The following is a 13,233-nucleotide window of genomic DNA, read 5'->3' as shown; positions in this document are numbered from 1 at the left end:
ATATTGTAATTTGGTATCTGTGATACATAATTTTGGATTCAGACTTTCTTTGTGACAGTGAAATCAGGCGTCGGTTCAGTTAGCCCTGTGAAATAAGCTAAAAGGAAACCTCACTACCGATCCCCCGACAATTGCTTTGCCACATGCATGTGTATTGCTTTGTTACTCCCCTCTCAGGCTTTTTTCCTCTCTCTCCATACAGGCATTGACCTCTAACTAACACACCTAGCATTTCCTCCTCCACTCTGAATATCTGTGGAAGATCAGAATTCTACACAAAGGAGAGGCCTAACATATTTTTCTTAGGTCTTTGTTGACTTCCCTTAAACGCAGGCATATAGGTATATAAGATTCTTTCTGCTACAAGTGATCATGTATTAAACCAAGGCCAGGAAATGGGTTTTCCTTTTAATTCTCCAGAGACAAAGATGTAACATTGTGACCATTAAAGCCAAAGAAGGCGCCATGTGCAAGGTTTTATAAAAAAAGACATCTGCTGCTAAACAAACAAAAACTCCAGACCTCTCTCTGTAAGACATTGTCATATAAACCTTTTTGATTGCTCATCTGGAAAAAACAAAACAAAACAAAAAGAACACATACTAATTGCCCTTAAGGAGCAATGAAATATCTGAATGTACAAAAGAAAGGGAAAGAAAAAAAGATACTTCCCTGACCCACTGCCATTTCACTCTTTGGCGTACGTCTATCAGAGGATTAGAAAACCCCATGAAAAAGTGAAAGCAATAAGTTCGAAATCTTTATACTTGGGGTTTGATATCAAGATCGAAAACAGGATGCTTTATTGGAAGATGGGTTTTAATATGAAAGGATAGTCAAGCAAGGGCTTCATGTATTTGGCCTGAGGCACTTCCCAGGTTTAGCGTGCTAAGTGACTTGGGGGCTGCTCCAGCCTCTAAATTCCCTGTGTAAGCCTGAAACGTTGCCCTCTGGTGAAGGCTGGTCAGATGGAGAGGAACTGTGGGATTGCCAATCATCAGTGGGATGGTTTTCCCTGCTGATTTTGTTTTTGTGTAGGTGTGGGATGACGTAAATACATATTTTAGGTGTCAGAAAGACTCAAGTGGTACAAAATATAGGACATCATTTTTTCCTGAAGGAGGTGGTCATTTATTACTGATTTTCTTTAAGTATCTTTAAACTGTCTCGACTTTAGGTTAAAAAAAAAGTATAGTTTATTAATGCTCCTTGAGAGACAAGTGTTTTAACCCTTCATGGGAAATTTTCCTGGGCAAGTTTTCAATTAATTCCACCTGAGCAGGTGTTGCCCGCCATGCATCAAAGTGGTGTGACTCACACTTTATCCAGCTTGGAGTGCAACTGTGGTATTTTTCCCAGTAAGGGTTTGATGCTTATCCATCTCAAATCTGACCAAGCTGGGCTAATTATATGCTCTAGGATTTGAATATTCCTTTTTGGTTTAAAAATGATTGCTCCCAGAATTGCCTTCTTTCCTATTGTGAAGAAACCAAAGTAAATTAGTGGGAAACTCAACGTAACACTGGGGTCTCTGTTAGAGAAAAAGATAAGACTTCTGAATGCTGCATTTCGTTGTTAATCTGATTAACAAGATGTAATCTTCTGATCAATTGCCATGGATACAACTTAAAAATTCATTGTGGGGGAATTCCTCTTGTGGCTCAGTGGGTTATGAACCCAACCAGTATCCATGAGGATGTGGGTTTGATCCCTTGCCTCGCTCAGTGGGTTAGGGATCCAGTCTTGCCCTGAGCTGTGGTGTAGGCCACAGACTTGGCTTGGATCCTGAGTTGCTGTGGCTGTGCTGTAGGCTGGCAGCTGTAGCTCTAGTTTGATCCCTAGCCTGGGAACTTCCATATGCCACAGGTGTGGCCCTAAAAAGCAAAAAGCAAAAAAAAAAAAAAATACTGTGATTTAGTCCCAAACTTTAAAGAATATTATGTGATTTCAGGAACTTCTTTCATTAGCGATGACAGTAATAGAGGGACCACATTTTGGTATGTAAACCTTTTAATGTCTAGGGTGAGGGTCTTTTCCAACATCACTAAATGTTTGATAGACCCTCTTCCCCTTTTGTCGCCCCCTGAAATTGGACTGCTAAGGGAACATTTTGCTGTCATGACTGTTTCTTTGTTAATAATTGTTGGCAGGGGTTACCCTTTGATGTTAAAAAAAAAAAGAAGTGCACTGGCTATCTAGATACACTTTTTATAGCTTTGAAACATTTGCACATTTAGAGGAATGAGAGAAATTTGGCCAAGGAATTATTAAACCCAAGCTGAAACTTTCCTTGTTTGGGCCTGGTGTTCAACAGTTCTGCTCATAGCTTCTAAGCTGGAGTGTGAGTACTCAACCATGGGTGGTTAAATTATGGAGTCATAGACAACAGAAATAGAACCTGAGTGTGTTCTCACCAAGTTACTGAGGAGGAATAATGGGTTGAGAATTCGAAAGAAAATGTGGGGGTCTTTGTACTTTGAGAAAAGTATAGATTCAGGCCCGTATTTTTATCTTATAGAGATTCCTGAACAACTGTATTGTTCTCAGCTCATATTTTTATTCATTCCACAGAAATTTGATCCATTTTCACCTTCTCAATAATTACTTTTTTTCTGCCATAATCTGTCTAAATCTTAGGAACTGAAATAGGGCTCCTCTCTCCAGCTTCTCTGAGTGTCCACTCCCTGTGTGTGTATTTGTGTGTGTGTGTGTGCATGCATGCGTGTGCATTGTAAGTCTCTGGTCTTGGATAGTTCTTTCTGTTACTTGTGTGACTTTTCTCCCAAACTGGTGTTTCTTATCACCAGGTCTTCCTGCTTGGTACCTTCTTTCCTTGAGGGTGGAAGGTATTGGATTTCCCATCAAACTAGTGCTAGGGATTAATGGAAAAGGCCCACTGCTTCCTAAGACTGAGAGTTGGCAAAACGAAGTGACCACCCCATAGATTCTTCTTCCTTCCTCTCCACTTCTTTTTTCTTGTCTGAATCACAGAGCAAAAATTCCAGATAAATTTCCACAATTTTAGACTTTTGGAGAGATCTCTGGTTTTGGGTTTCTGCTGTTCTCACCTATGACTTAGAAAAATTCCATCAAATACAGTTTCTGACTATAAAACTTAGTTAGCACTTCATAAATTCCAAGAAATATTCACTTCCTTGGGTTTCTTTTTCTTAAAATATACTATTTGGCTAGCCTCAGATGTGCTCAGGCACAGGGGACATATAAAAGGGGTAGATAATACTTTTTATGGTTCCCTACAGATAGCTGAAGCCTTTGATTTGCCAAACTCCACAAAGCCACAGGGCTGGGCCTGCTAAGGCATTTTAATGTGCTTCAGCTGTGTCAGGTATGTTGTAAAAGGCAGTGTGCGTGTGTGTGTGTGCTTGTATGTATATGTTTATGTGTGCACGTGTGTTACAGATGTGTTGAGTGTATGTGCGCTATGTATGTGTGTGTGTGTGTGTGAAGCAGAGCTAATGGTCCTTACCAAGTTTGGCCAGTCACTCATGGCACTGGGAGGCATCATGAAATTTGTCTTGGTGATTCTGGACAGGGGGCAAAGGCAGTTTTGGCAGAATGTTATTTAAAGAATAAAGATCTACAAGTCTGAGCCAGACGTGTTGAAGGTTCACCCTGGAAAATAAGTCCATCGTTTTGCCAAAAAGAATCATGTGGGTTTTCCTCAGTATGAACCTGTAATGAGTAATGGAAATGGGCCGAGTCTTTGCCATTTTCTAGGAATTAAACAATGCACTTTATAGATCTCAGTGAACAAAATCTTAAAACTTTGTTGTCAGATGCTACAAAGTGGGGCTAATAATCCTCCGTCTCAACAGAAGGCTTCCCCTGTCATGGCTGGGCAGAGGACTGTGTAAATGGTACTGTTACCAGTGCCTCCTTTGTATTTGAGGGAGGAGTAAGCAGTGATTTCCCCAACCTTGCCCACAGGACTGCCCAGGTGCAGTTCCTGATGCCCAAAGTTATGCCAGAAGCAGCACAACCAACAGGGACAAAGAAAGTCATCTCTTCCCCAGCTTCTCCATCCATGTACATTCTTGCTTGTGGCTAGGAGTCAAGAGAATGGGGCTTCAATTTGCAAACCTGTGTCGAAGACACACCTCTCCTTAAACGTAACCATTATTTCCATGGCCATGATTTCCTGTTTGCCCACTACAAATATTACCAAGATGAATGAGACACATTCTCTCTCTCTTGAATGGGGATCACCTGAAAGCACCCCTTCCAAGGATGTGGTATGCTGCTGCCACCAGCCTGTATCTATATTCTTTAACAGGCCCCCATCCACATGTCGCCTTTGCTGGCTGCCCCCTCTGCGTGTGTATGTGTGTGGGGAGTGGTTGCTGTAATTTTGAGGCTCTGTGTACTTTGCTGCAACAGTGAGGATGTGGTAGCATTCTGGTTTTCTTTCTGCCAGTAAGAGTATGATGCAGAGGGGTCCTTTTCCCAGTTTTGCCCTGGAGAGTGTGTTTAACTGGTGCTAGAACATAAATTGGACAATGAAAACATGTTCGCATATTAAATAAACAAATGCATGAATGAGGAATAAAGGAATGCAGGTAGGCACTTGGCTGGGCATGAAGAGACCAATACGTAGGAAGCATTTTTGGCTCCTTGGAGAAAAGACAGTTGAGACATTCTTGATTGCCCATTAGCCAAAATGAGGACACCAGGGTCACACTCCCAATGAAGTCTTTATTAACTTAGGATAGTGGTTCTTCACCCTTTTTGGGTCACGGACCTCTTTTGGCATCTGATGACAACTATGAACTGTCCTTAGGAAAATGCACATGTTGAACACATACACACGTTTTAGCATATAATTTAATTTTAGGGAGTTCAGAGTCCTGCCCTCCCACCAACTCATTCATGGTCCCCAGGTTAGGACCCTGTAATTTAGATACATAAAATTTGGCAGTCACGTGCCAGAATGGAGAAAGGACTGGAGCTAGGAACTAGGAGACTTCGTAGTCCTATGTCTGCTTCTGACTAGCCCTGTGCATGTAATTTTACTTCTCTAGGTTTCAATTTTCTTGAGTGAAAAAGAAGAGGGTAAGCGTAATTCTATCTAGATTCATCTGGTGTCACCATTTGGGAGGGACAAGAGGCTGGCCCTTTCCGCAGGAACACCATTCCTTCCACCAGTGTCCCTCTGGGGGCTGCCTCCTCGGTGCACATCCCTTTCTTTGTACTTTGAAAAGAAGCCTTCTTTCCCCAGGTAGGCTCCTCCAAACCTTTGCCCTGCTTATTTTAAGCGAACGTGAAACTCTATACAGAGGCCATAGCTCTGTGCTCACCTCACTTCCTCTTCCTTGCATGGCACCCTCACAGATATCAAAGGGGACTTCAAACAGATCACCTGGGCAGAAGGGGGGCAGGTGAGAGGCGGGCTGGGGAGGACATCCTGACACTGCCTATTCAGGTGAATGGATCGTAGCTCATTCACTTTCCTCTTTGCTTTCTCCTGGACTGGCATGAAACAGAACTAAACAGTTGTAACCACCACGGGGAGGAACTCTGCAATGTGTTGGCTGAAGCCATTCTCATTTCTTTGCCAGAGAATCCGGTAGTACGAATGTAATATTTTCCTTCATGTTGCAGCTTTCCCATGCTTTAAAAAACAGGAACTTGGTCTTCAGATACCTGCCACTTTTTGTGTAGCACAAACTTAAAAGCAAATTACCCAGGAGGGATGTTCAGATGACTTCAGACAAGGCAGCCATAAGTACTTAAATAAGCGCCCTCCCCTCCCCGCCCCATCGCCAAGTGCCTGTAGCCCTTTCTCTTGAGGATTACAGTCCAACTCCACCATCTAGCACTTGTGTCCCCCTTTACACTCAGCCTACTAAGTGGTGATCCAGCCAAATTCTGAATGTCCTGAAATGACCAGGACAATTCATTGCATCTTTATATAGCCCTAATTCTGGGCCCAAATCTGCAGAAAAGCACTTCTTTGCAGCATACATCCTGAGCTCTAGGGCTACTGTGTGGGATGGACAGATTACAAATAATAATGTCTTGAGTTCCTTCTCTACTCCAGGCTTCACCACAAGTGCTTTCTGAACATCTTCTCATTCAATTCTTAGAGTAAATCTGCAGCATGACTCGCATGTAGGCTCTCCGAGGGCAGATGTTTTTTTTTTTTTTTTTCTGATTTGTTCACTGCCATCCCCAGTTTCCAGAACAGTATCCGGGCGATATTAGGCACTCAGTAAAGTATTTGCTGAATTTAAAGATTGTTACTGTTAGTATCCCCATTTTACAGATGAGAAAACAGAGATTCACAGAGATCAAACACTACTATAAGCTGCAGGGCTACTTTAATAGGATCCGAAGGAATAAAAAGCCATCATGAGGAGGATATCATTTGTGTCCAAGAGGCTCTGCCTCATGCCACACCCCCAAGGCGGCTGCCCAGCCCACCTGTTCTTGAGATAGACACAGCCAAGCTCCATTGCTGGGGCTGGAGGACAGTGATGTCATGGTCCCAGAACGCCACTTAGAACAATTGCCTGGTGGTTAGTGAAAATAAAAGGGTTATCAAGGGCCTTATTCAGAGCAGCATATTGTGCAAATAACTGTAGCCATGGACGATGGCATTTGGTTGTCTTACTTTTGCTGGAAAATTGAGGGGCTAAAAATTGTAGGCAAGATGGGAGCAAAACAAACACAAACATCACAAATCAAACTAAAGCAAAACAAAACCCTAAAACATAACCCTCCCACCACCCCAAATGAAACTTATCAGCTAGAACAATGGAGAAGGAGTTTTGTCAGTGTTTATCGTATATTTTTCTGTGGAACAAATGTACTCCTTTTAGCCTGAGGAGCCCTCATGCTATTTCTTGGACCATTGCTATAGGACTTAACAATAATGCCCTATTTCAAGTATCATTTTCTTTCTTTCATACCCCAAGTTTCTTGTGAATTCACACCTTCTGCTGAGTTTTGCTCAATGAGAGACTATTACCCTTAGGCTGACTTTTCTTTTTTTCTTATTAATGGCCAAGAAAGCCCAAGTATCACAGTTTAGTTATTTTAGTTGACCAGGAGAAATATTTCTGATGAATGGAATATTTTCTTTGGTAAACAAACAACAAACACCAACTCAAAACCAACCAAATAAGCTTCTTTGGTAAAGTGAACATTAATGCCTTGGTTGGAATTAAATGAAAAATAAAACTTTTGCAAGTCTTTGCTAGGACTGTTCTTTCCCTCTTTATAGCAATTGAAAAAGTAAAACTTCATGAAGTAAAGACTTAAATTTTCTGGGAGTGTGAGTCTGAGTTATTTCTAAAATGTCTTCTCCATGGTGGGGCTAAACCATTGCTATCAGAGCAATTATTAATATCAATATTAACAAATAAATAACACTGAACTAACAATAAATAATAAGTAGTAAATCTTGGCATGCAGAGTTCCCCGGTAAAAAAATTCATTCATTCCACAGTCAGAATTCCATAAGCTTTGATTTCAAGTGCTGAAAAGAGAAGTTGACAAGTTTGAAAACGCCCTTCATTTAAAAATACAATATCTCAAGGTATACAGAGACTCAGTCAAGTTGGAAAACTACTATCTGTCATAAAACAAAGTTCCACAGTAAGTCATTCTGGTTGACCAAACTGAACGGTTAAATTCTCAACAAAATCCACTTAATTGGTATGCGTGTTGTATCAGTTTTGTGGAGTCATTGTAACCCGAGGTGCTCCACGTGGCACTAAATCAATGGCTGATTTAGAACACACTCTTCAGAAAATGATTTAGCAACATATGATTTAAGAATAAAACCAATCCCCTCTTCAGCTGTTTTATAAATAATAGCCTAGTTGCAGGCCCCTTGGAGAGAGAATTGATCGCAGATCTATTATGTGAACTTGCCCTTTTTCGAGGATTGCATTTGTCCTTAGATTAAAGCTCATTATCTTCTAGTTGAGTGCATAACACGTTGGTATGATCACTTAGTGTGTTTGCAGGAGAGACTGAACAAGTGTGTAATGCACTAGCTATGATCTCCTGCACATATATTTAGAACTCTGTGAACAACAGTACATGAAATAGAAAGCACAGGTTTGCACTTGGTGTGGTTACATCTGAATCATTTGGGCATTTTTGCTGTTTGGAAAGACAGTGGTAAACCTAAATCCCAAACATTACCCAGACGTTAAAAAAAAAGTCTGCCTTGTGGCCAATAAGTCCTTATGTTTCTTCCTTGGAAATGAACCTTGAAGGGAGTAATAGCCCTCTTATGAGAAAATCTAAAATTGGCCTGCCCTGTCTTAGGCATGCTAAAATGATGGAAACCCTCCAGTGGTGTGACCTTGGGTGAGTCGCTTTGTTCTCCTAGGTCTCAGTTTCCTCCTCTGCAGGGGATGGGGAAGTTGCACAGTACGTCCGCTAAGGTTTGCAAAGGTAGGGTCCTTTGGGGAAATGCTTATTACCACTATAGCTGTCTAAATAAGCTACGCCTCTAAAAGGGAAAAATACTGTAGACATTTGCCTCAAGTGTGACCAGGTTTTAGCTTCATCTTTATAAAGGAATGCAGGGGTCTGGGGCAACATACACAGCCTCTTCATATCAAACCACTTCTGTTTAGATCCTGTAGATACTGCAAGTCAACAGTATAAACATCTAGGCTCGATAATGTGCAGAAGGGCCGTGCAGCGAAGTAGAGGGGCGCCAACGAAGGTGTGGGGGACCAGGAAGATGGAAGTGCAGCCAGTTGAGCAGGAAAGCTTGACTGTCATCATTGATAGATTTATATTGGTGATTATATCTTCCTCTCATTTCCAGTTATCTCACTTTCAGCCCTTTATCTGCCTGCCTGAAGTTCTCAGTTTCAGGACTCAGAAAGGACTTTCTTTTCTCCTCTGTGTGTCTGGGTAAGCATGTCTCCTAAGCGGAGGCAGACTGGCACTACAAGTGGGAAGCTGGGCAAATAACCATGTCAGTGTTTATTTCTCCTTCCTCGGCTATGCGTGGGCAGATGTTGTTTCTGGGCATCCACACAAAAAGTGCACGTAGGGCCAAACCACAAACAGCTGTACCAACTGGCCATTTTTTTCTGTGTTAAAATGGAAATACTGTCTCTGGGTTCAAGTAGACACCTGCTTTTCTTCCATCATGCCAGGTATTTGGGTTTGGCTCTGTGGTTTGGGGTACTCAGAACCTCCTGCCAAGAGCTGTTAACTAATAAAGCACATTCATTTGGTGACAAGCAACCAGATAGTCCAAAAAAGAATCGCCTCAACTCTGCAGCACTGGAGCTGTCATTGGTTTAAAGGTACATTAACCAAACTATTCAAATGTTAAAAATGTGTTGATGGGGGTGGTGCTGGATGTGCTAAGTTCATTCCGGACTACAAAACTGCTTTATGTGGATGAGTTCAGAGGTGACTCAGTTTCAGTCCAGGTGATGGCTACTCCACTATGTGCCTGCTTCTGAGATGCTGGCTTGCTTTTGCTGGCCAGAACTTCACAAGCATCTCCCTGGGGTGCTGGATGAGATGGCTAAGACCTTAAACCACAGACCCTCCTTGGAGCTACTGCTCTGCAGAAGTTCTGGAAGCCTTATTGTTTGAAAAATGCACAAAGCTATTTCTGCCTTGGCAACTGACCTTTCAATCAGAGGTTTTTGTCACCAAACCAGCAACATCTGCAGTGTGAATAAGAGGATTCTGCTTGCTAATAAGCTTCCTCTTACTTGATCTTAGTTTGAGAGACTATGAGTCTCCTCATGTGTGTGTCTGTGTATGTATCTGTGTCTGTGTGTGTCTCGTGTGTCTTTAGATTTTCTCTGATGACAGCCTTTTATTTTAAAGATTGAAAATACGCAGTGCCCATTTCCCTGCCTTGTCCTTTACTTTTTTTGGCATTGCCTATTTCTTATCCTTACAAACCCAAGAATAACTTTAAAGGTGTTTCCGTTAACATCATCTCTTGGCTCTTGATAAGACCTAGGGTGAAAGTATAACAAGCAGACACTATCACACTGTTGTAATTTGGTCAACCACTCGGGTACTATCAATATCCACCATTTCTACACACTCAATTTCCTCCCGATTTTCAGGATTTTTCTTCTCTTTCCTTTTCTTCTTAGAGGGTGGCAGGAAAGTCAGTATCACAGGTAAAATGGCAAAGCAGTGAAAGAAGGTGACAAATGCTATTAAAAACAAGCACCTGAACAGTGTACAGGTCAGATTTGAAGGCACAGCTGCAAGAGGAATCAGACCAACAAGATAGCAGAGGTAACTCTGTAAAATAGCTACCCCATGCACTTCCAGGGCATTTTTTACCCACTTAGTTCTTGTGAAATCCTTGCCCAGGACGAAGGTGGATAAGAGTGGAGCACAGTTGTCAATTGTATAGTTAATTCCGTAAATTAAGCATAGCACAGAAATGCAGTCGAGTTCTACTTTCCATAATGTCATGAAACCTATAACTCCAAACTCCACGGACACAACCGTTAGAGTGAGCCAGACATTAATCAGAGAATCTGCCACCAGGAATGCCGAGAAAAAGAGCAGGAACAAAGCACTGATGCAGGAGTTGTGCAGGGGGGCTCCCAGAGAGGAGGCATATCGATCCATGTACACGAAGGACGGGTTAAAGACAATGAACTTCACCTTGGAGGTGACAGAAAGTCTCCTCAGGGTCTCCAGGAGATCATAGAGTTCTTCTCTGTTCGTTTCCATGGTCTTGGCCACCAAAAACATTCTGGAGGCCACTACATCAACCTCATCATTGTACTTTTTAGAGAAGATGATGTCCTCTTGAAAATGTGAAAATTGGGGGGCTTTCAGGAAGGAATTTCTCAACATGTCTGTGAAATTTTTCTTAGACAAGCCAGTGGACACATTGAGTTTCCGAAGGTAATTTAAATAGCTCTCAAACCAGGATATTCGCACAAACCCCTTGGTGTATTCTAGCACATCTTCTTGGACACTGGTGTTCCAGTATTCTATAGACTCGTATATGTAAAACCCAATCACTGGACTGTAATTGCTAAAGTACTTTTGCTGGGCAGTAGTGTACTCAATGGTTTGCGTCGCCGTCGCTACGATGTTACTAAGGTCTGACCCTTCACTGACCTGCAGATAGCCCATTAAGGCAAAGGAAATATAAATAAGGTAAAAGAGAACTACAAAAGGCTTGACATAGGTGTTGGTTATCCAGTCACAGTAATAGCGTTTGAGGAAACATACCAATAGGTGACTCTCGTAAGTGTTCGCTTCCTCACCGTCGGTCGTGTCCTCGCTGAACCTGGCTGTCAGGAGAAACCTGTACCATGCCGGCTTCTCCTGCAGTGCCTCAGGCTTTGGGACTTTCCTACAGAAGATGCTATGCTGGTAATTGTTTTCTATGTAGCCAGTGAACACCAGGCTGGAACCATAAAACGAGAGTACATAGAGGTAGTTGAAGAAGATTGCGATACAGGAATTGCAGCAGAAAATCCTGGCTGCCTCAATGTTCGTGAAAGGGCTGGCCCCGATGCCGAAGGTGACCAGGTACATGGCAGTGGTGAGAGAAAAGGAGAGCATGGAGTCTGCATAGACCGCTGCAGTTCTCTCTTTAACGTGTTGGTCTTCTCTAGTTTTCCTCCAGGACGACAACATTTCAAAAGTCCCATATAATCCATGACCTGAGGGGGCAGAAAAAGACCAGATCAAAAGTTTAAAAGACTCCTCTCTGTAGCGGGGAGAACCACCTTGGTCCCGGGGAACTCCTGGGTCCAAGGAAACATAACCCGTCCCAGTGGTGACAGGTGACAGGTAAATGTCAATGGCTTCTCCTGCGGAGAGAGAGACTCCTGTTTGGGTGAATCATAAATGTTAATGGATAGAGGGCAGATAGAGGCGTTAAGGTCTTCATGCTTCCTTCTGGCTTAAGGAAGCGGGGCAGCCTTTTGCCCATAGGAATCTGAGAAGACATGCCTCTGTCTCCTGAGGATTATACGCATTGATAGCTTAGGGTTGTTGGTGCAGTTTGCAGAGTATTGGTTTGCCTTGGTTTGTGGAACACTCCAGAGAAGATGCCTGGCCACTCATCATTTTGCCTGTCATCCCCACAAGTCTGGTTGGGGGTCAGCACAGAGCAAGGCATGGGCAGAGGGTTCCCAGTTAACGTGCCATCACTTCGTTAAGTCTGGCCAAGTGGAAGGCTTTAGGGAAAATGAAGCACTGTATTTCATTTGAGCCTTGACAGAAACCTAAATCACACCCTCTTTTTTTCCTCTTCCCCAAGTATCAACGCAGGAAGCAATAAATCTGAGAAACAGAAGGAAGCAAAATAAGTAGGGACAAGTTCGAGTGAACAGGAAGGGTGGAAGAAGGATCAGGATTCATATGAATTTTCCCTGCAATGGATAACAACTAAAATTCAGGTTCAAGATTTATGTCTTTTGTCTCCAGGGATATGTTTTGACCAGTTTTGCTTGTTCATAGATGACGTATCAAGAAGGCAGTGACTCTGCTGGCATCTTTGCACTGTTTGGCAGTGGCCTCTGAGGGACAGGGCCAGATCAGCAATCTCTCTCTTGAACTACTTAGTGCCTTTGCCTGCTTGGTTAGTATTTCTGTAACCCTGGAATGGCAGAGGTACAGTAAGTGAGTGCCCTGTTTTGACTTTATTTTACTGTCTGAGACCACATCTAGTTTAACTTCTCCCAGCTCTCCTGGTTGGAGCCAGACACTTCCTAGACGGGCCTCCCTGGGTCTCCAGGCCACTGCAACACTGAAATCCGCTCCCCACCCCCACCCCAAAGTGATCTGTTGTGGCTTTCAGTCTCCCCTGTCTTGGCACTGCAATCAGCAGATCTCATTTTCTGCTTCTACACCTTGGTATATTCAACCCCATCATTGAGGATAATAAAATCTTTCCCCTGTGGTACGATAGTCTTGTTTCTAGAAAGGAATTTAAAATATCCAGCCAAGCACAATGCTGAGTGAAGTGAGTCACTGTTACCTTGTGTGTACAATAACTGAGCGCTTGTCTTCCCTCATGCACAGGCTGGTATTTATATACTTATTGTGAAGTCTTGGCCTCCAACCCGAAGGCCCATTTCATAGTCATGATATAGGCCTGTTTCCTCAGAGGGATTTGGCATTCATCTCAATTTAGTAGGCATCGTTTTACAGCTACTTCTAGAGGTCAGGTCAAGACTGTCAATTTGATAACTAGTACCATGGCCCCTATTAAATTGGAGGCACCTAAACTCC

At 42.7% G+C, this 13,233-nt stretch overlaps 1 protein-coding gene across 1 annotated transcript in view; it reads right to left on the bottom strand.

The window, feature by feature from the left end:
• Nucleotides 1-6,321: 6,321 nt before the first annotated feature.
• The window catches only part of PTCHD1 (patched domain containing 1), a 54,689-nt gene continuing 47,777 nt past the window's right edge, over nt 6,322-13,233 (bottom strand). Inside the window, exon 3 of the mRNA XM_047765546.1 lies at nt 6,322-11,657. Coding sequence (XP_047621502.1) covers nt 10,003-11,657 — 1,655 coding nt within the window. The 3' untranslated portion in view covers nt 6,322-10,002. The remainder of the gene's footprint in view (nt 11,658-13,233) is intronic.

The sequence above is a fragment of the Phacochoerus africanus genome, chromosome X, assembly GCF_016906955.1.
Source record: "Phacochoerus africanus isolate WHEZ1 chromosome X, ROS_Pafr_v1, whole genome shotgun sequence".
Taxonomy (NCBI): domain Eukaryota; kingdom Metazoa; phylum Chordata; class Mammalia; order Artiodactyla; family Suidae; genus Phacochoerus; species Phacochoerus africanus.
Note: the sequence above shows the minus strand (reverse complement) of the source record. Positions and strands in the feature narration are given on the sequence as shown.